The sequence below is a fragment of the Contarinia nasturtii genome, unplaced genomic scaffold, assembly GCF_009176525.2.
Source record: "Contarinia nasturtii isolate CC-2019 unplaced genomic scaffold, AAFC_CNas_1.1 Cnas_scaffold_285, whole genome shotgun sequence".
Taxonomy (NCBI): Eukaryota; Metazoa; Arthropoda; class Insecta; order Diptera; family Cecidomyiidae; genus Contarinia; species Contarinia nasturtii.
Genome location: NW_022197640.1, coordinates 2426446 through 2448721, shown reverse-complemented (window position 1 = coordinate 2448721; position 22276 = coordinate 2426446). Strand labels below are relative to the sequence as shown.

Sequence of the window (22276 nt, the reverse complement as noted above, 5' to 3'; positions counted from 1 at the left end):
TGATAAACGAATTGTTTATTTATTCATCATTTGGCATCGTGTTGAATTTATATGGAATTGTATTGTAATCATTGTAAAAAGTATTTTGAATTAAACTTTTTTCTTTTTGGACAGAAAACCGGTAACCGGTACAATATTAATTTAATTTTTTTTAAATTTTAATCTCATGACAAAACGATTGCAAAATTTTTGATTTTTATAAAGTAAGAATAAAAATTTGACAATAAAAAATGTGTTTTTTTTTTTAAATAATAAAATGTGGTATCACCTTGTTGGCATTCTCTAGAGCTTTTTACAAAATAAGCTCATGAAAAGCTGCGTGCCCATTTCGATGCGAAATAATGAATTTCTCATAATAACAATTCTAATTCCGATTCCAATTAGAATGCCAATTATATATCTAATTCGACTACACAATTTCTGGATTTTTAAAATACATACCTAATTTACTAACCTTTGCAGCTAGCATTGCCAAAACAATCATAAAGTTGTCTATGCTATATATTTTTCGTCATAAGAAATCACAACTCAAAATTGAAAATAATGCTTCATTGTTTCGATTTGATACTTACATTTATAATATAGAAAAATTTCTAAAAAAAATGCTCTCACATAACATTTGCTTCATAGAGTCCAAAAAATAAATGGATGAAAAAAAATTCACAAAAATATAAATGTGTTTAAGCGGCAAACGAAAGAATAATAGAATACTAAAAAAAAACAAGAAAAATGTAACGCTAGAAAAATTTGTTCAAATGTCATTTCACTGCTTGCTTTTTGTGTGTCATGTATGAAATAATCGAATTTCATGAAGTGCTTCAAATAAAATAAATGGTTTGTACGTTTCAAAGAATTGATATAAATAATTTGGGTCTTTGTTATCATTCAGTATCCACAACACAGATGTCGATGAGTTTGTTGAGACGGTGATTAAGATGAACGATATATGTGTGTGTGAGAATGATGAGGGGGAGTGTTAAAATCTGCAAATAAAGAGTCGAATCATATTAATAGATGACATTTGTCTGGTGTTCAGTTTTCATTTCAGTTGGAGCGATACAAACGGATTTTGTTGATTTGAATCTTCGCTATGCGATCTAAGAAGTTCCCAATCGGTTGAGGATGGTAGCTGTTGATTCAGCCAATTCATACTGTTCATACTGTTCTTGTATATCAACAATGGGTCGGATCTGTTTAAAATCAAAGACCACACATTATTTATCACATCACCAAATGTAATTTAAATTTGCCTCATTTGTAAGAGGAAAAGTTAAAGAGTAAAAACAAAATTACAGAAAAAAAAATCCGCAACCACAAAATTCAAAAATTTACGAAATAAAACAAAGAAATTCGAAATAACTAAATACAGATTTAAATTCATTTGAATTAAGGAATTTGTTAACCTGTCGATTGAGCTTTGTGTTGCGCTGGACGAAAAGTCGGGAAAATTGAGATACGCATGAGCATCAAAACTGTTGGCCAGCAATGCTGCATTCAAATTGGCTGATGCCGTACTTATATTTGTAGTATATCCGTTACCTGTGAAGTCTGAATTTCGTCCGGATAGCACTGACGGTGATGCCGGCGGCGATGGCGAATCCAGCGATATTATTGCATCTAAACGGTATTTGTGTGTTTTGCGCGCATATGGGAATTCCGACCGATTTTTGTTTTTTTTTTTTTTTTTTTTTGTTTGTTTCAAATGTTGGAAACGAAAACAAAGAGTATTTCATTGTTAATGCAAAAGTTATACTTACAGAAAATAAAAATAAATAAATTGAGAAAGAGAAAGAGCACAAGTAGAATGTGAATAAGCAAAATAACACACGAATGTCTCCGGATTTCGAAATTCAACTAGAAGTGATTATAATCGGAGACAAAATGCATCGGTTTGAAGCGGTCAAAAAATTGTACAAATGAATTATATACTTCTATGACTTGCATCGAATTAATTTCTTGAATCGATTCGTCTTAAAAACATAAATAAATAAAGAAAAGGCATGGCACTGAAGCTGCCGTATATGGCCTAACAATTACATTGTGAATTTGCTAATTTACTTATTTGTTTTCTACAAAAACAATGTGAAATCGATAAATCGTAACGAATTTACAATTTTCGAATGCGCTTCAATTCGATTTGAAAGAAATAAAATTAAAAATAAGAGAAAGCATTATATGTCAACAACAAAAATAAATTATGCGCCCATACAAAAATGTGTAGATAATGTGTGGAAGGAAACCATTTCAACGAAAGCCACAAATTCATTACAAAAAATACATTTTTGGTGGTTTTGTTTTTCGAAAACTTTTAAAAGGAAAAATGTAGAGGTATAGAAAAATTACATACTTAAATGGGAAAAATGAGAATTTTTTTTGGCGATAATCGACGTCAATTTTGAATTCAGTTTATTGGCGATGGATGAACGTTGAACGACGTACGACGAACGACAGCACTGTGTATGTTGGCTTGTGTGAAAAAGCAAATAAATGACGAAACACTACAGTTACAAGAGAATATATAAGGTTCAAATCAAAAGTCCTTTGATATTTTATAAATAAGATTACGATTTTATTTTCTTAAATATATTTTTTTCTGTTTCTTGTTTTTTTTTTGTTGTTGTCGTTTTCAAATTTTTCACTTTGTTTTGTGTTAATTTTTTCACTTCCATTTTTTTGTGTTTTGTTTGTTTCACTTTCCTCTGCTTTCGTGTAAATATAACTTTAATTTGTTTGTTTTTTTCTCATTTAATTATTTTATTCGTAAATCATCTTGATTTCAGTTCCGATATTCTTATGATTTCTGTGTGTTTATTTGTTGTTGATTTTTTTTTGTTTAACAAGAGAAAAGAAACGCTTTTCATTTGTTGCTTTGTAGAAATGATTTCTTACAATTTTCATGTATTTTTGCTTTTTTTTTTGTTTGTTTGTTTTACTTTTTCTTTAAAAGGATCGTGTCTTAAATTTTCTGTTGCATACACAGCTTTTCTCTTTAGTTCTAATTTTTATCAGTTCCTTCGATTCGTTTGAAATGCCAACTTTGAGTAGAAATTATACACAGTATTAAATAGCTAACAAATTTGCCTGTGTGATTTCAATTTTTTTTAAAAACAACAAAAAAATCCGACGAAGGATTTAAGTAATTTAACATGAATGTTGATGCTTCATTGCAATTTCAATTGATGCATCACAAATTCTCACATTTCAATTTACAAAATGGAATTTTTTACTGACTTTTTCCATTTCAATTTACAAAATACAGCGTGTGTTTTTTTCATACGTAACAATTCGGTTCAGCTCTACCGGACCACGATGTGTCCGTGAGTTAATTCTTAATAAGACGAAAAAAAAGAAAACAAATATATATAAATATCGCGAGAGAGACAAAAACAGACCGAAAAAAAAGAAATTAATTTAAAATGAGTTGTAGTTTGTGTGTGTGTTTGTTTTGAATGCAAAAAACTGCGTGGAGACTCTTATTTTTACGAGCTGTTCCTCTTCTATAATATTATTTCGGCCATATCGACATCGTCTTCTGTTGAAAAATGCAGGCATATGTGGTGAGTGTGCGCATCCATTTTTCATCGGCGTTTCACATCGATTTTAGTTTTAAGTAATAATGATTGAATTTTGTTTTTTTTTTTTATTCATTGAATTCGTATGTTCCGTTTTTATTGAATTTTTTTTTGATTTGGTTTTGTTTCAAATGTAAATTGTATGGTTGATAATGGAGATGATTTGTTAAATTTTTTGTTTGTTTGTTTAAATTTATTAAATCGGTTTGCAAATTGATTTTTTTTTGTTTTGTTTCGATTATGACAATGTAAATTGTTTTTCATTTATTATTCACAGTATTCGTATGCATGTCAAAGAAAAGTAGAAAAATTCAAATTATAAAAGTATTTCTTGTGTTCATTAGATAAATGCGTTAAGAAAAATAAAGAAGAGAATTCATTTTTTTTTTGTTTTTTTTTTGAGTAAAAAAATGTAATTTCTTTTACTGAATTTGTTTGTTGATTAAATTTCTGACGGTATTTCTCTGTGTAAACATGTGTATGTGTGTGTTTGTGTTTTTGTCTTGTTTCAACCAATGCTTGTGTTCATTTGCTTCGGCGCGCGCGTGTTTGTGTTTTTAATTACTGAGAGTAATTAACAATAAAATGCTTTTTCTATTGAAATTATTGTCGGGACCTACCATTTGTAATGACAGGTGTTGCTGATGTTCCTTTGTTTGAAGCACTTGAATTATTGTTCGTACTGTTGTTGATTCCCTGACGAACTTGAACACATTCATCGTCTGAATCGCTCAGTGTTAAGTCCACCTAAACGAAAAAAACAAAAACAAAAATTGCAATGAAAAAGAAAATAATTGGTTTCATTTTACATTTGATAGTTTTTTTTCTTCTTTTATTACCGAATCGCCAGTCGTCGTCGATGATGGTTCATTTGGTTTGCTTGTCGCCGATGTTGTCGTATTTGTCGTGGAACCATTCATTGCTTGTGTCTTAATACTTGATTTCGGTGAATCATCGGCTATTATTACTTCTGTTAAAATACATTAAAACATGTTCAATGAATTTTTTGCGCATTTTTTCACTCAAACCTTTTCATACCTATGTCATCTGAGATTACTTCCACTTTGTGTGTAGATTTTCGAGGTGTGTCTAAATAGTTAGAATCTGAATTGCTATCATGTGTTGTCCACGAGCCATCCTTTAGTAACTGAATTTCATTTGTGTCTGGTGGAAGTGCGTCTGACTGTAATACCTCTTGGAAATAACTAAGATAAACAAACGCACAGGTTATTTTACTTTTGCAAACGCTACATTTTTCCCAACTTGTTGTGTACGTACCCATCAATTACTAGTGTTTCATACAGCGCCGCTTTATCGCAAACAGGACAATTCCACGTTGGTTTGCGTTCATTCATTTGTAAAAACAATGATGCATCAAAGCATTGTAAATGCAGACACGTCGATGCTCTGTGAACATTTGTGGAGAAAAAAAAGAATTTACAATAATAGAGAGAATTGGTTTGGGGTCAGTGCGTCATTTATTCCACAGAAATATAGAATTATTTTTGTTAATCAAAATACACTTTGCTAAAAAAAACGAATTTTTATGGAACAAATTTGATTTAAAAGGTAAAAAATCGATAATAACACAACAAGTGCTTTTTTAAAATTCGAATTTACTTTGTGTGAATTAATTTTTTTATTCGATTGAAATCGTCTGCAATTGAATTCAATCAACATGTAAATAAAACAAAATTCCATCGTCTATTTACACAAATACTCGAAATGACTTGACACATTCGAAAATGTGACATTTGACGAATGAGTATTAAGTGCTACCCGTTTGATATTGAGAGACGTGGACATTTTCAAAATCGATATTTTTACTCGATGAAAAGACAAAATGTAACAAAACTTTACCGGCACGGCGTGGTCATTCGCATTTTTCCAAGCGGGCACATTAGTGATACACGCAGCTCTGTTGTCGCAATGTCACTGTCAGCATCTTCTTTCAGTTTATCTTTGACTGAAATTCGAAAATCACAATGAAAAATCCATTTGCATCTTTGGTTTTTAATCGCAATCAATGTATAGAATACATACTCAGAGACCGTGTAAATTCTACAGGTTTACTTCCTTTTGCCTTCATTCGTGTGAGCAATTGACTTGATGTCAATTTCTTTACCAAATATGCTGATATGACGAAACCTTTATTAAAGTCTGTACACCACGACACATTTATATTGTTGGCAACCGTCGGTGAAAGTTTAACATTTGTGGTAATGTTAACCGGTCGTGGTGGCCGTTTCGGTTCGACGCCAGGCTTATTTGTCGGAATGGGATTCTAATTGGGCATTTCAAAATAAACACAATCAATGTAGAATTTTGAATTTTCAATTTGATATACTTACTGGCAATGGGCATAACTTATTATTAACTTTTACAATAACATTAGGCGGAAAATAATCTTCTTGTTCGGCAGATGTTTCTAATAAACAAAATCTTAATTGAACTTGTATGATGTGCTCAATTTTCTGGCTATTCCGAATATCTCTGTGAAAATAAAATTGGATCAGTTTTTGTGAATATTTCTCAGAAAAAAAAAAAAAAAAAAAATGTTGAAACGTTACCTATTGCTGGCGATGTCTGTTGCTTGTTGCGGCGTTAAATGAAAATAGTATGTGCCCTCTTGCATTCGTTGCGAATTTGATGTAGGTAAAAGTGTTGATGGTTTTAATAATGTGGCCATCACATCGAAGAATGCCAATTTTTTCAAACGAACATCTGGATGCACGGGCAAATTTTGTGCAACGCCCGGTTGCGGTACAGTTCCATAGCCACTATTGACCATTCCATTTGTGTGAGGTATAGCGGCACCATTACCAGTTGCTGTTGGCATCACATTCAAATTCGGTTGATACATTATTCCGTTGTTCGCCAGTTCAGTGGTTGATGATCGTTCTGCTACTTGTGGTATGGCTAATGATGGCAACGCTGGCCTTTGATATGATTGTCTTAGCGGTTGGGCTGCTTGTTGCTGTAAAATAAAATCGGATTATTAAAAATTCGGAGCGTGAAACAGAGAATGCAAAGCTAGCGAGAAAGAGAAAAGATGTCAAAAAATAATACGCACGCTTTTATTATTAGCGAATTGCTCAAATTGGTGCAGAAACGATGTGATTTGTGGTTGAAATGAATTGTAAGGTGTGTTGCTAACTTGCGATTGTATTTGTCCCAATGACACGGCTGGTGTTGTTAGAGATGCCAGTGGATTTGATTGCGATCGACTCGACACAGATGCCGAATAAATTTGCGGTGAAGATGAACGACTCTCAGTTGTTTCGCTACATCGATAAAATACACAACACAATTATTTTCTCTTTCCTTACATGTGTTTCGAAAATCTTGAATTCATAAATTAAAATCGGCACATTTGATCGATTTCGTAATTTATGCGATTCGGTACAATATTATTTACTTTTGTTTATCCAAAATGGTTTGTAGTCTCGATTTAGTTGCCAAATAATTAGATCTCAATAGATCATAGCTTCGACTTCGAAGGCTGGACTGCGATGATTTGTCAGAAGAACGATAGTTTAACAATTTTCGTAGTTCGTTTGGGCTAAGTGTGTCAATTGCTTTCTATATCGACAAAATAATAATAATAATAATAAGAAACAAATGTAAAACAAACAATTGTTCATTACACATATTTCGAATAGCCTTTTTTGTCTTTACTAACTCAACACTAGTCAAACTAAACACTAACACTTGATGTGTAATCAACTGAAAAATATTTAGGGAATGTATGTAGAATGTTTGTATCTTTTTTCCCAAATTCTATCATTTATTACATTACAGTGATCAGTTGCCTTGCTTACGATGTTGTCATACTTTTCGCGCGTGTGTATATAATGTGCAGAGCAAAAAAAAAAAAATGCGAAAACGAACAATTTAGGCGCCCATTGCGTTCGCAACATATATTGTACACTAGTATACACACAAAACCGACAATGGGATGTGATATTTGTTGCACGGTTCAATTTGAAGTGAAACTCAGATAGTATTGTTGTCAAAAAACGAGTAGCGGTAAGCGTAAAACGAACAGTCAAAAAGTGTTTTCTTTTTATTTTGTTTTTCGAGAAATACTCATTTCACTTTGAGCACAAATCTAAAATGAAAGTAACAATAGTTACTAATCGAATGGATGCCGTTTATTTGTTATATATCGTGCTATAATTTAAATGTTTCGCTTCACTTTTCCATCGCACACAAACTGTTTTAGCAGCAGTAGCAGCAGCCACAACAATAATAATAATAACAACAACAAAATAACATTCGTAACAAGTGTATGTACGTTTGGCTTCATCGAAACACACACAAAAATTGTAGATAAATTTTGACTCAATTTTTTGTCTTCCGACCGCAATAGTTTCTTAAACTTACATTGTTCCTTGGATGTTTCGGTTAACGTAAATAAATTTCCGAGAAATGCGACAGACACAACACAGAATGCAATTCAAAATTCGATGGTTAATTTTTTTTTTGGCTCTATAATTCGTCCAAATCAGCGGGATCAACGCTGAACATCGTGCACATTGTATAAAGTTAGTTCTGTTCACTAAAAAAAAATCTTCTTTTTTGTGTCCCGATGTGTGTGCAAGTTTCCCTCTAGTAGAGTTCAAAACTCAAATTACAGGCAAAACGAAGACATGAATAAAACGAAACATATGAAGTACACACAGAGTGCCCACATTAAAGTATGGTTGTAAATCGGTTTATTTCTATAATACGTGTGTGTTTGTGAATTTTTGATGTTGTATGCTAACTTGTACCATACGATGAAGAGACCATAATATAACTGTGTATACGAAGTTTATCGTTCCTAAATTTGTATCGGTGTTGTACATGTACACACGACGACGAACGATGGAGAGTTCACACTAAGACACTGTCATACAACCGCAAAAGATCTTTTTCGAAATCGAAAATCACATCGACGGCTCCACACACAACATAGAACCAATATGGCGAAATGCGAACCGATATCGAAGCGAAAGCGCACCGAACGCAAACATATCGACAGTTTGCCACTTATACAAATGCAAAACATAAGCACACAAACATATTATGAGAGAACAGCATCTAGAAGACAAGAATCAGTGAGTGAGACAGAGAGATGGAGAATCATAAGTGCATCAGAGCAGCTGCAATATGTGTGAAGTACATAACTAACGGAGTAATTGTTTCGGTTAAAAACATAATATCATACCGTTGCCTCGGTGGTTGTGTTTTTCTCTTTCTATTGTTTGCCATGGAAAAATAAAATGGTAATACGAAGTGAAACCGAAACAGAAACATACAAGCATAGACACTTGGACATTTTCACCCAGTTTTTTATCGAATAATAAGCGAACATTTGCAATGAATGCTTTTCACAATCGTATTCCATCTCTTAGACACGTATTGGACACATTTATCCGCATATGGCATTTTATGATTAGAATTTATTCAACTTCATCCTGACGATGAACGCTTCGGAATCTGGTTTGACACAACGACAACAACAAAAATTCGAAGGGGCATTGCTTACGGAGAACATTGAAACGATGAACCAAATACCATTAATTGGATTGAACCCTCTTCGTTTTTATTTTAAGCTGTAACCACCTATCGATCGAACTCATTCACATTATGGACAAATGACAAAATTAAAACAAGGATCAAACATAAATGTATGGTCAACTTGTGGCAATCATTGTTATGAATGAACTCATTTGTGTGCTCCAAAAATGTCAAACAATGCCACGATTATATATAGACATTTTTTATTCTCCCACAAATTCCACATTTTCCGTTTGAATTTCGAAAAAAAAAAAACAATCCACTCTCAACGTGACTCACAATTCTGTTAGCTCAATCAAAATAACTTAAATCAATTTACGGGACAAATATCAAATAGATCGCGCGAACATATCAAAATTATTGACAATGCATACAATAATCAACACTTCAAATAATAAATGAATTTATGTGGATAGAAAATATGTTAGTTCGATGACATGGTTCATTAAATGATTGGATTGGATTGGAATTGCTAATTGTTCTGATACATACCTCTAACTGCTGTACATCCTCGGGGAGATTTTGTGCTTTTGTACGCGAACGAGTTTGTCGCATTTTCCGAAATTTTCTATAGCATTTATGATTCGGTTAATTTCTACCATCAACGATCGCCACACTGAAAAAGTTTGGTTGCTTCTCTTTTTTTTAATTGTATACGAGTTTAGTGTCGTCGTTTGGCCGGTTGTTGCGAATCTTTTTTCGTCAAATAATTCAAAATTCATGTGTTGATTTTCATTTATTTTTAATATTCCACACTTCCTAAGTCAGGAACAATTAATGTTTTACACTATTTCTTAAATCGTAGCGACAAAACGAAAACATAACTTTTATTCTTCGAAAAATATTGAATCCATTCAAATGTACATGAAATTTATTAACACAAAATTCTTTTTCGATTTTTAACCAAAATAAAAAGTCACCCACACACACACATTCACACCGTTGAGAGCGATAAAAAAAATAGACGTTTCAATTATTCTAAAATTATTTGAAATGTTTGCGTAGGTTTCTTATTACAGATTCTTTTTAGCATTTTGTTTTTGTGCACTCGCTTCACTCTTTTGTTTTATTTCCTTTTTTTATATGTACTTCTTGTATTTCTTTTTTACTTTTTACCGATACTCGGGTTTTCATGTGTGCGAATGCTGCTGTAAATTTTGTGCCGACGTTTATGGTGCGCGTTATATGAAATGTGACACAAAGCGAAATCGTTTGTTCGATGATTTTCGAAATTCGAATTTTTCAAGTCGGTTTCCATCTAGCTATCTCGCTTGCAATGCCCGTATATTGTCATGGTATGTCACATTGGTATTTCTGTGTGTGTCTCTTTTTTTCGCCTTTTCCCATTCCCTCATTCGCCAATTCAAATATTTACTCACACACAGAGACACATATTTGAGCGAGAAAAAAACGTTGAGCGACAATGAAACTGACAATTCGAAGTCGGTATTCCGACTATTCAAATACAATTTGAATATGATTATGTTTTATGTTTTATGTTTTCACTCCAATTAGTATATATTTTATAAATTTTGCAGTTACTTTAGAGCACTTCTCTGTCGCAATATGTGGTGTGTGCCTATGGTTTGCATTTGTAAATGTGTGGAATTCGCCATATTTGTTGTATATTGTGTGATGGATCGACGATGTTTGTGTGTGATGATGGGAAAATGAAACATTTAAATCATAGTACACTTTGATAAATAAACTGCATCCATTCTTTCATTTTAATGCATGTAATATATGTTGATTTTCTTTTCTTTTGTCGATCACAGTCCAACTTTCGAAGTCGACACTATGATTTTTCAATTCTATAGTTAACCATTTAAATTCTAAATCGAAACTTGAAACCGTTATTTTCCAAGAAATAAGATAAATAAAGAAATAGACTGATTTCCAAAATCAAATTGACACATAAATCATTTGTGGAAAAAAAAAACGTTTTGTTTGTATTTAAAAAATCATTTTAATTCCAAATAACGAATTGCGCAATACATTTGTCTTTTGTATGTTTTAAAACAAATCCATCTCATCACAGTTCATGCTCAGTATATCATCATCATAGGTTACAGCCGCATTCGTTGATCTTTGAAAATCTACATCATGCACAAATGAAATGTTATTTCGTTATTTTAATGAAATGAATTATGTTTTACCTTTTTCTGGACTTGTTACATTCACCATGTGCTGAATTGGATGTGAATCAAAATCGCTATTTTCGCGATTGAAGTCAGTGACTGGAGATGGGGGTGGATTTGAAAGGTTAACATGTGTATCCAAGCCTAGATGTGACGTTGATGATGCCAAGTGATCGCTACGCGATCCCAACACTGGCAATTCGTTTTCATTTTTCAATGATTTTTTCAATTCTTCAACCTCCAGATCACGCTTGAGCGCCTGTGATATCTTACGACTTTTGATGGTTTTTCGCTCTTCTTCCAAGAATATATCCTTTTTCTGCTTTTTGCTGATCTCATCACAATTTTTTAACAGAAACAAAAATACCCCGCCCGGCGTTCGACGTCGCATCCCGTTCACGATAAGCATACCTAAAGCGACCAGGAAAGGAAAACGCAATTATATGAGAATTTCAAATTAAAAATCAATCAAAAAAATATATAAAGGATCATTACCACCGTCACTTTCTATTTTCTGCGTTTCTTTAAACAATTTGATTGACAAGTCACGACCAAGTGTATTTACAACTCGAACTGCAAATAAAACGGAAAGACGATTACAGAATTAGTGTAATTTGTTAGTCAATTTACATTGAATCAAAATATTTTTTTTTTCATTCTTCAAAAAACAATTAAAATGGCTTTTGCTTACCCATTAAATCATCCTTTTCTTCGTACAATTTATTGGCAATATCTTTAGCAATTTCGTCGTTTGTGGCCGACGAATCGGTTGATAAATCGACAATATTACGTGCCGAATTCATTGCTCCGCTGCCTTCATTGCTGCTATCATCGCTGTTTCGATTACCGAGCCGTAAACGTACATTTTTTCGATCTTTCACGCTAAGGCTATTTGCACGAAAACGTTTATTTTTCGATTCAATAGCATTCGATGTGGAGCAACTGAAACCTTCCGAATCATCACTGTACGATTGACGACGTTTCAAACTATTTTCACCATTCAAACGATATTTCAAGGAGTAATCATATGATTCACAACTTCGATCATATCGTCCGCTATCCTGATCCACACCGCATTCCTTTAGATTTTCCATCACCTCTTCTTGTAGGCTACTCGACCAAATATTATATTTACTATGTTGATAACGTGGCGGTTGTGCGCCAGGAATTTGAATGCCCTGTAGTGGTTTAATTCTGTATAAATAAATTCAGATCAATTATTAAATTGAGAATGTTAGAAATGAGAACAAAAAGAAAAAGACACTGTAAAGACACACATACTTTGGAACTTTTTTCTTATTTGTTCGATTTCGTGCGGTAGAAAAGTCACAGTCGCTGCCTGAGTCGCTGTCTGATTCTGCCAAAGATTCTTCCAATTCGGATGCATCTTCCATTTTGGTGATTCCACTGGTGCTCAAGGATGATGGTAGTGATGACGCAGTTTCACGGACCGATGTTGATGTGTTTGGCCTTTGTAATGGAGTATAACTGTCATTGCTATCCGAGAGCTGTATCAGAAAATTAACAAAAAAAGACAGAAACAAAGTTGATTGTAAGAAAATTGTGGTCACACATAAATTTGTCTTTGCCCAATTGGGTATATTTGTCGCTGATTAATTTTTTTGCGACACGTCCATTCACCTCTCCATCTTCGAATTCTTCGTTCAGATACTTTATGGGTTCATGCTCCATTATGTACACCGTTCAATCTCATTCAGCTGGCCAATTAATCGTTTACGGAACACTTTGTCTAACGTATGATTATTGACAAAGAATGGCTAAAAATGGTCTCTTTTCATCGAGTTTTTATTCGTTCGTACAAATGTCGTACAAAGTATTTTAATCGCCTGTCTTTCAGTTTGATCAAAGCAAAAAACTATATGAAAAAAAAAACTTTTAACACACACAGAATGGCAAATGGATTATATACACTATATATGTCAAAAGACGAAGCGCGATGTCAAAATGAGAAAGTTGCCATAAATTCAATGACTGTGTATCGTTTGTCTCCTTCCCGCATGCATATGTAGTAGCCATGCACGTATAGTTGTCGCAATTATGGTTACTTGACTCAAACGGACTGTCATACATTTGACGTTTTTCGCTCTAATGACAGACCAAACACAAACATAAAACAAAAAAGTCCAAATGAGAGCTATATAGAGATATACATATAGTCAAACTAAGAGCAAAAGTGAGCAAAGCATAGAAAATCGTCAAATTGAAAAAAGCCACTTAAAAATTGTGTGTAGATCTATTTTTTACGTTGTGAGGGCCAAGCAATGGATCGAAATAAAGCAAATATTTCGCGTCCTAGCAAATCAAAAATTGGCGCACCTCATCATGGAAGTGAAATATTTGCATTGGGCTCGAAAACAACAGCATCAACTAGTAATCGTGAAGACAATAAAAGTAAGGTTATGTCATCAACGGATCGAAAACGGGAAGCATCATCAACATTGACCGCAAATGTTTCGAAAAAACCAAAATTAGCGATTAGTAGTGTAACCAGTTCAATACATTCCACCAGTTTTGCAGCATCAGCAAGTCGTACGAATCATGATGTGCCAAACAGTAGTTCAACGCAAAATCTCGAATACTGGGAACAAGTGGCACAAGAATGTGACGGTTCCGAGCTTGTGCAGTCAGTGTTAACAGCAATTGATCGTCAGGATAGCGACCAAGTGGTGGCATTATTGTGCGGTGCCATTAAATCGATAACAATGCGACAGAAAATGGATAATTCACAAACATTATCATTACTTTATTTGGCCAAACTTCGGCCGAGCATGTTTTGTAATGAAATTGTGACACAGGCTTTATTATCAATTCTACGACGTGATTCAACGCCAACATTTAAATCGCGTTGCAATCCATCAACACATATTTTAGCCGCAAATTTATTGACACGGGGCTATCACAACAAAACTCAATGGCCAGAGACGTTTGTCCGGCACTACATTGAAGATGCGGTTAATGAACGAGTTTGGGTGGATTTTGATGAGTGTTCTGCATTTGTGGAAAATATTTGTACGGCATTTGGTACAAAAACACCACCAAAATCAATGCTACAACCCGATTTAAATCCATTGGGTACGATTTCAACAATTTCATCACGTGAGGCAACCGACGAAGATTCATGCGAAGGAAGTTTAGCTGGTACCAGTACGGAATCAACGAAAACGGGCGAAAATCAAATAATTTGTGCCGTACAACCACGTTACACTCACATGACTGATGTCATTGAAAAATTAGTCATCGATATTGTGAAAGAACAATTTAATAGACGTCAAGCGCCCGATTGCTTAACACGGAATTTTCTGAAATTTTTGGCCTCGGTCAGCGGTATCAGTGATATTCGAGCAATGGCCGTACCAAGATTGGAACATTGGATTCACAATGGAAAATTAATGAAACCGGCACAGGAGCTTCTCACCTATATTTGTTTCAATGTAAGCAGTAATTCAGTGCGAGACAATGAAGTGTTGGCCAATTTAGTGAAAATGCGATTGAAAACAAAAGCACTTATCAATGTTTATATGAATTGTATCAGAGAAATGATAAACATTCAGCCGGACATTTTGTTTGTTGTATTGAAAAATGCCGTTCAAAATGAACTAACAAATGCCCGTAATCCAAACAACATGGGAATGGGAATGTTGGCAAGTATATTTCAAGCAAAACCCGATGAATCTGCACGTCATTTGGCCACAATTTATCAGGAATTTTTGTTGCAACGTGAAGATTGTTTGCGTACGTTGCGCGTATTTTTGCGTGAATTGGTGAAAACACTACGGTACGACATCAAATTAACCGTTTTTTGCGAAGCATTGCTAACGAGCAGTTCAAATTTAATACATCAACTTGAACATTTTGAATTTCGAGAGCGAGTCTTTTATGCAATGACCGATTTGGTGTGTTTGTGCATGTTTCTATCGGTGTCACCACAAATTCGCGAAGCAAATGTTCTGCTACGAGCTGGCCGTGAAACAAAAGGTAGTAAAATTTTAATTGAATACTACGATCAAATGTCACACATTCAACGTGTGGCAGTCAAATGGATGTATGACACAGTGCCAATATTATTTAAACCATCCGAAACGGAGTATACATCATTTTTGCATAAAATTTTACTTTTGGATTCACCTGAATCATATACCAAAGGCGATCAATGGCCGCCCGAACAAGAGCGTGCCTTATTATTACGTTTGGTATCAGAGGTGCCATTACATCAAGATACAATTGTTTATATGTCATTGATTGGTGCTCAACGTGAGATCCCGGTTAAAACTCCGGACGCAATGGAAATCATTGAACAAGTAATTCGGCGTTCGGCCGGTTTAAGAATTGTTGACTATCCATCTCTGCTTGCCGATAAAGTTGAAATCATTGATTTGCTGTTTACAATGGCCGAATATCATCATCCGGAAAATATAAAATTACCAAATGATTATGAACCACCGAAATTGGCGATCGCCTCACTATATTGGAAAACTTGGAACATTTTATTAATGCTGTCCGCACACAATCCAAGCACATTTGGTGCATTTTGCTGGGAACGCTATCCAATGCTACGCAATTTAATGGAAATGTCAATCACAAATCAATTTGCTAGCTATCGAGTTCCCGAAGAAGAGTTACAAGTCAGCATGCTGGAGAAAACGCAAATTATTGAATTTGAAACTCATTTGGCAGCCGCCACGTCGAAGGTCGTTATTACCGAACAAAACAGTTTATTGTTGTCACAATTGATCTTAATGAATCCAATGGGTGAGTAATAATCCAATTACTATTATATTACTGAACGATTGCTATCCATTCTTTTGAGGATTTTTTTAAAAAAATATTTCCATTTTTCTTTTCCGATTCAACTCCAGGTGTAGCACGGAAGCCGCCAGCGATGGTGCTCGAATTGCTACAAAATCAAAATACAACATTAAAATTGGGCCATTTACTGTGCCGCAGCCGGAAACCAGATTTATTATTGGATATAATTCATCGTCAAGGTACATCACAATCAATGCCATGGCTTGCTGATCTCGTGCAAAATAGCGAAGGTGATTTCAATCATTTGCCGGTACAATGTTTGTGTGAATTTTTACTATCGAACTCGTCATCAATGGACAATCATCGTGATCTCGAATTGCTGAAATATTTACAAAATTTATTGGCCGACGAAGAACAGGATTATCAAACATCGTGCGAAGTTCTTGAATATTTTCTTCGCCGACTGTCATCACCATCGAAACAAGGTCGCATCAATGCCATTAATGCATTACAATTGCTGCTGAAAGTATTTCATAATGAAGATGAGGACATTCAAATGCATCAAGACGAATCGAGCTGGTTACTACAATATCTTCCATTGATGCCACATTTTCCAGCTGTACGATTGATTGTTATTACACAACTTAGAGCCGCCTGTCAAATAGAAAACAACGCTGACTTGGTTATGATTTATATTCAATTCATTGCAGCAAATACTTTACATGATCCGGTTATGGGTAATATTTTTTTTTATTAAACTTGCGATTTTTTTTTTTTACAAAATTTAAATTAATTTCTTTACCGTCAATTACAGAAATGTTGGATCACGTAATGGATTTAAGTCAGTTGATTGTCGAACGAAATACGTTGTTTTCCTGCATTGTGCCGACTATAAAAGACGATGAAAATCGTTTGCAAACGTTAAACTGTTTATATGTGATGTTCAATAACTATTTGATAAAATTGAAGGATTTTAAAGAGACCCCTGCACTGGCCAAGTATCCAGAGCTCGTAATGGTAATTATCAATATCAAACTAAAGTTTATAAAAAACATCAATTGAAATAAAAAAAAACTCGCTTCCTTTCAGGTTCAATTTCAAGATGGTTCCCAGCAGCCAATTCATATGATAATCATTCATGCATTTGTTATTCTTCTCACCTACGCTACGATAATTCCAAATGCAGCTCCATACTTGGATTATTGGTTTCCACAGAATGCTCCACTTCCGCATGCCTTCACCGTTGAAACAAATGAGCCGGTGGTCATATTTCCCGATTGGTTAAAATTGAAAATGATTCGAAGTTCTGTGGAGCGTTTGGTTGATGCAGCCATGGAAGATTTGACGCCACAACAAATTGTTTTGTTCATTCAGAGTTTTGGTACGCCAGTGAATTCAATGTCAAAATTACTGGCATTACTTGATTTGGCTGTTATTGAGCAAACGACAGCTGTGAAAGAAACCATTGGCAATGGAACCTATTTTGCTCAAGTGATTGAAATTCAGCAGGCTCGTGGCGCAAAAAATGGTCATATTGCAATGCAAACATTGCAATTAAATGATAGTGTCTTATCCGATCAATCGAGTCGTGAAATCATTGTAACCGAACAATTAGAAATTGCATCGTGTAAACCACAACCACAGATGAATTCGTCACAATCGAAAGAAATCGAAGAAGTGGTTGATTTGGTGTTGCATGGTGAAACATTGCCCCATTCGCTTTTGCTTCGATTCCGACGATTGATTCAACAATTGCTCACAACTGACGGTCAACATCATTTGGCGAAACAACAACAGAACACCGTTGCAAAGGTGGTACAGTACCTTTTACGTAACATTAAGTCACAACATGGTCAAAACTTTTATCAACGCATTCTTCAAAGTTCGGCAGCCTGTTCATTCTTTCGAACGCTGTTCATTTCGGTGCAAGACAAATCATCAAACTACAACTATGTTGCTAGCATCATCAGTCATGCGATGGAGGTCATGATCCCAGACAATTGTCCCATCATTTTCCAAATGGTTTTCAATCAAGGTGAGTTAAAGATAGAAGAAATTCGTGTTTCGAAACATTGTTTATTGTTTTGTTTTTATTTACAGTGAAAAATTACATAAAAGTGGATAAAGACAAAAAAATTGCGGTAAAAAATCAAGATCTTTTACAAGTTTTACAGACGAGTACACTAACCGAACTGCAAGCAAAAGGCAATCATTTATTCAATGAATTGATAATAAACAATACGAATCCAGAGATTTTGGTCGATGTCATCACGTCAACGTTGAAAAATTCGCATATCATTAAAATTGAAGATGCATCTGAATTGAATAAAAATGGGCTGTTGATTGATTGGTTGGCTGACATTGATTCGGAGTTGATACTTTCAACGAAAATTAGTCTGGATGTGATGTTTAAACGTTCGTTGCCACAATTTCGATTCTATTTATTATCGCTGCTGAGTCATCAAGCCAGTTGGTCAACGCTACATTCAATCTTAGATAAATTGCTTTCAACATATAATCCCGATTACGATTCAACATCGGTGACACATTTTATAGCCGCATTTATTCGTAATCCAAAACTGTGGCAAGGTCGTGAGAAGAATACATCAAAACATTATCAAATTGAATATGTTTTATTATTGAACGATAAACAATTGAAAGTATTCACCGATTATATTTTAAGTGAGGAGAATATCGATGCAGAGAAATTGAGTGCACGCGTTTCAACATTATTGCAATGCGTTCCGCCCGAATTGCTTGACCTAAAAGAGTTGGTGTCATACGTGCGAAACGATTCAACTGCCACAAATGAACTGAAATGTCAATTTTTACAGCAACTTTATTTAAATATTCCACCAATGAAATTCACTGTACTCGACATGGACGACATTTATTTGACAAATGCAGTCAAACTGACGAATTGCGAAACCGATAAAGTCACAAATAACATAATGACAGCAATGTCATCGTTGACGACAGCAAGAGATTTTCAAGCAATGTCACAGCACATGGAATTGTTGTTACGGAAATTAGCTGCATCACATCCATCACTTGTTTTAAGACAAATTTCCATGATGGCATCACTTTTACAGGGTCGTGCCCATATGGATTTGCATGTATTACGATCAAATTATCATATTCCACTGTTTATCCAAGTGTTTGGCATTTTAGAGCTACTGCAACCGTTGATTTTTGAGCACAGCTATCGCGCATCATTGCATTCGGCACTTGAATGTTATTTCAGTTTATTCCTAAATCATGGCACAACAAAAGACACATTCGATTTAATGTATCGATTCATGGAATTTTTACAAATTTATACGCAAAAAGATTCGGCAAATGCATGGAAATTTATTGAACCGCATACCGATTTAATTGAAGATTTAGCAGCCGACAATCGCATGATAATACCACTTCAACAATTAGTTCAAGGGGTTTCTTTGATCAAGTATAAACAGAATAAACGCAATGAAAATGATAACTCATCGTCGTTGTCGTCATCGTCTTCGTCGTCACCATCATCCGTCATTCAATCAAATACAGGCGCATCCGCTATTATTCTAACGCCATACACAAAAACTCTTAATCAAACTTTGACCAAGTTACTGCTTGAAATTCAACATCGTTCAAATGACGAGGTTTTAAGTCCACTACAGGAATTAGAAATCATCACAACAAAACGTCAAGTGCCCTTAGAATCGATTCACGAACGACTTTTGACACTGATTTCATCGTCAACGGTTAGCATCCGGCAATCAGCCTATTTACTATTAATTCGTCATCTGAAATCAAATCCCGGCAATTTGTCGGTGAATGAAAACACACTTGCCGTTTACGTGCAATGTTTACGTCAAAAAGACACCGGCGTTGTTATATCAGCCTTACAATTTCTCACCGAAATGGTGATTTGCCTGCAGGAATATTCATCGGAAATATTACGCAATGCATTCGAAATGGGCATCAAATCGAAGATCAACACATTCGAACATATACGAAAATGCATACTTGCGCTCAAAACACAACATGCAAGCTAAGGACAAAACACCATCAAATATAAGCCACACACTTTACGACAAACAAAATATAACCAAACTATCTTCTCGAATAAACATCATTTTTTTTTCTTTATGTTTTATTATTATTGAATTATATTTAGTATAAATGTCAATCACTAGTTTTATTTTTAAAGCATATTAACTACAACATTTTGTAACAAATTGCGGAATGGACTATAGAATAATGAAACTTTTAAAACAATTTATCGAAATATAGATAACATTTGAATGAATCATTTTTAATTAGTTTTAATTAATGATATTTTTTGTAAAAAAGAAAACAGTAGAAGTACGCGGGGGGGGGGGGGGAGAGACCACACAAATCAAGTGAACTTATAAATAAATTTGATGAACATTTTCAGACAATTATTGGGTAATAAACAATCGATTTCGATATAATTCCATGAAAGATTCATCCAACACATGACTTGCTATGATCAAACTGTAGCCGAGCAAAAGCCATACTTTAGTCAACTAAAGTGACTGATCAGAATCGTAGATAAATAAACGTGCAAGTAGCAAAATGACAACAAAGTTAATACATAAGACACATGAATTATGAGCTCGTCACTTTATTTTTGTACTTTGTCAAGGTAAGTAAAAAAAACTGCGCTTTAAAAAAAATGACAGCGATGATGTCGTTAACCGACTGCTTGATTCATCGAACTTGTACTATTACATTTGAAACTTCATTCTGATGATATGAACCGAACTCGATTGTAAGATAAGCATACATAGAATAGTGAAAAAAAGTCATTAAATCTGGATTCGAATATAAGCGGAATCTGCAAAAACCTCCAAAGCTTATTTTTAACTTTGGCCAATCGAAAAATGGCAAAATTTTTACTCTATCGCAACGTTGTAATCTTTCAAAGTCATACGCATTTAATTTCAACATTTAGATTCACAAGCAATAAAATCGATTCATAGAAACCCCCAAAAAAAGTCGCATTTGTTTTAGAAATTCTAATAATGTTTCGTTGTCAACCAACCCGGACAAACTGAACTGGATATCGATGAAATCGTCTTCAAAATAAAGGCATACGTGTTTTTTGTTGTCGTCTTTATTATTATCTCTCTTTTATTTTTGACACACAAACAAAAACGATTTGGAGACTTTGTCACTTCCCTGCTGATTTCGGGTCATTTTTTAAATTCCACATTTTCGTTGTTTTCTTGTTTCTCAATAATAAAATCACTAGTTTATCCACATTTAATGCTGTTCGTATTTTATCTTCTACAATCAAAACGAAATATCAACTATTCGACAATGGATTTTCTTTTCGAAATGACATCGTATGATTCACACCAAAAATCACTGGCAGTTCACTTTCCTCTTTTTGCTTCATTTGAATATTGAATGGATCTTTTATAGGGTATTTAAAAAAACCCACCGTTTTGTTGGCATCGTTATTTTTAAATCGAATGTCATATTTTGAGTTCATATTTATCACGTATAAATCTCGATTGTATCATGATAAACAATAATAATTGGCGTTGAAAAGACGTAAACGTCTTTATCATCGCCGGTAATTGGCCAGGTTGTGTGAGTCATAATGTTTGTGTGCATTAGAAATATGATCAGCATGAAAATCGCACATTTTATCATTAACATATGCCAGATTCCTATCGGAGACGTGTGCGAGCGCATATTAAATAATCTTTTGCGGTGATTTCTAGTTGTTTTAGTATTTTTTTTGGGTAATTTTATTGTTTGTGTGATTTTTTTTTGTATGCTATGTGTGTCGTCTTAGAAGACGGTAAACAGGAAGTTTGGCTAGAGGGGAAAATGTGATACACGTGCAGTATCACTGATTCTTCTTTTTTTTTCAGCCAAACATTAAATTCTCGCAACATTGTGAGCTACACAATTTGATTACATAGCACAAACTCGACCGAGCACACGTTTAACATTGAAGAGTTCCTGCTCTCTCTTTCTCTATCTCTCTCTCTATCCCCATCTCTGAATAAGTATTCTCAAATCATTCAACATAACGCACAGATCCGCCTATGCCGAAAAAAGCATGAGAATGCTATTTGCCGAACTTCAAAAATGAGGTTATTAATGGATAAACCCAGAATAACTGGCATTAAAAAATTAGCAGATAGTTAATGTTATGCAAAAAAAATTAATCATTCATTACGCAGAACAATAGACTTTCTCATGTTGCGTATTAGT

General features: G+C 34.3%; 3 protein-coding genes across 7 annotated transcripts; 1 reads left to right on the top strand and 2 right to left on the bottom strand.

Annotated features, from left to right (window-relative positions):
* Positions 1 to 554: 554 nt before the first annotated feature.
* LOC116337450 (E3 SUMO-protein ligase PIAS2) lies at positions 555 to 10328 on the bottom strand. 5 transcript variants are annotated; one of them, XM_031762027.1, is made up of 14 exons: positions 9630 to 10319; positions 6991 to 7154; positions 6646 to 6856; positions 6143 to 6549; positions 5924 to 6065; positions 5616 to 5856; positions 5433 to 5538; positions 4851 to 4979; positions 4611 to 4777; positions 4412 to 4542; positions 4193 to 4319; positions 1404 to 1617; positions 1065 to 1190; positions 555 to 983 (listed from the first exon to the last, which is right to left on the bottom strand). In XM_031762027.1, exons 1-14 carry the CDS (start codon positions 9690 to 9692, stop codon positions 977 to 979), a joined length of 2235 nt encoding a protein of 744 aa, XP_031617887.1. In that variant the 5' UTR covers positions 9693 to 10319; the 3' UTR covers positions 555 to 976. The 5 variants fall into 5 exon arrangements, with proteins under 5 accessions (XP_031617887.1, XP_031617892.1, XP_031617888.1 ...); XM_031762028.1 differs by lacking the exon at positions 555 to 983 and having other exon boundaries at positions 1540 to 1617; positions 9630 to 10314; XM_031762032.1 differs by lacking the exons at positions 6646 to 6856; positions 6991 to 7154 and having other exon boundaries at positions 9630 to 10328.
* A 731-nt stretch (positions 10329 to 11059) lies between these two features.
* On the bottom strand, positions 11060 to 13216 carry LOC116337393 (phosphorylated adapter RNA export protein). The gene is made up of 6 exons (XM_031761912.1): positions 12917 to 13216; positions 12557 to 12783; positions 11967 to 12469; positions 11771 to 11848; positions 11294 to 11686; positions 11060 to 11233 (listed from the first exon to the last, which is right to left on the bottom strand). The coding sequence occupies exons 1-6, from the start codon at positions 12965 to 12967 to the stop codon at positions 11151 to 11153; spliced, it is 1335 nt and encodes a 444-aa protein (XP_031617772.1). The 5' UTR covers positions 12968 to 13216; the 3' UTR covers positions 11060 to 11150.
* A 65-nt stretch (positions 13217 to 13281) lies between these two features.
* LOC116337391 (integrator complex subunit 1) lies at positions 13282 to 20210 on the top strand. The gene is made up of 5 exons (XM_031761911.1): positions 13282 to 16045; positions 16153 to 16779; positions 16857 to 17059; positions 17132 to 18077; positions 18143 to 20210. Exons 1-5 carry the CDS (start codon positions 13558 to 13560, stop codon positions 20074 to 20076), a joined length of 6198 nt encoding a protein of 2065 aa, XP_031617771.1. The 5' UTR covers positions 13282 to 13557; the 3' UTR covers positions 20077 to 20210.
* Positions 20211 to 22276: the final 2066 nt, after the last annotated feature.

Excerpts from the sequence above, each read along its gene's own strand:
- LOC116337450 (XM_031762027.1), bottom strand. The coding sequence starts at position 9,692 with ATGCGACAAACTCGTTCGCGTACAAAAGCACAAAATCTCCCCGAGGAT. Across the intron at positions 4,980-5,432 it reads CGAATGACCACGCCGTGCCG|AGCATCGACGTGTCTGCATT; the intron begins GTAAAGTTTTGT and ends AAATGTTCACAG. Across the intron at positions 4,778-4,850 it reads GAAACACTAGTAATTGATGG|TTATTTCCAAGAGGTATTAC; the intron begins GTACGTACACAA and ends TGTTTATCTTAG.
- LOC116337391 (XM_031761911.1), top strand. The coding sequence starts at position 13,558 with ATGGATCGAAATAAAGCAAATATTTCGCGTCCTAGCAAATCAAAAATT. Across the intron at positions 16,046-16,152 it reads GATCTTAATGAATCCAATGG|GTGTAGCACGGAAGCCGCCA; the intron begins GTGAGTAATAAT and ends ATTCAACTCCAG. Across the intron at positions 18,078-18,142 it reads CCAAATGGTTTTCAATCAAG|TGAAAAATTACATAAAAGTG; the intron begins GTGAGTTAAAGA and ends TTTTATTTACAG.
- LOC116337393 (XM_031761912.1), bottom strand. The coding sequence starts at position 12,967 with ATGGAGCATGAACCCATAAAGTATCTGAACGAAGAATTCGAAGATGGA. Across the intron at positions 12,784-12,916 it reads AAGAATTCGAAGATGGAGAG|CTCTCGGATAGCAATGACAG; the intron begins GTGAATGGACGT and ends TTTCTGATACAG. Across the intron at positions 11,687-11,770 it reads GAAAATAGAAAGTGACGGTG|GTATGCTTATCGTGAACGGG; the intron begins GTAATGATCCTT and ends TGGTCGCTTTAG.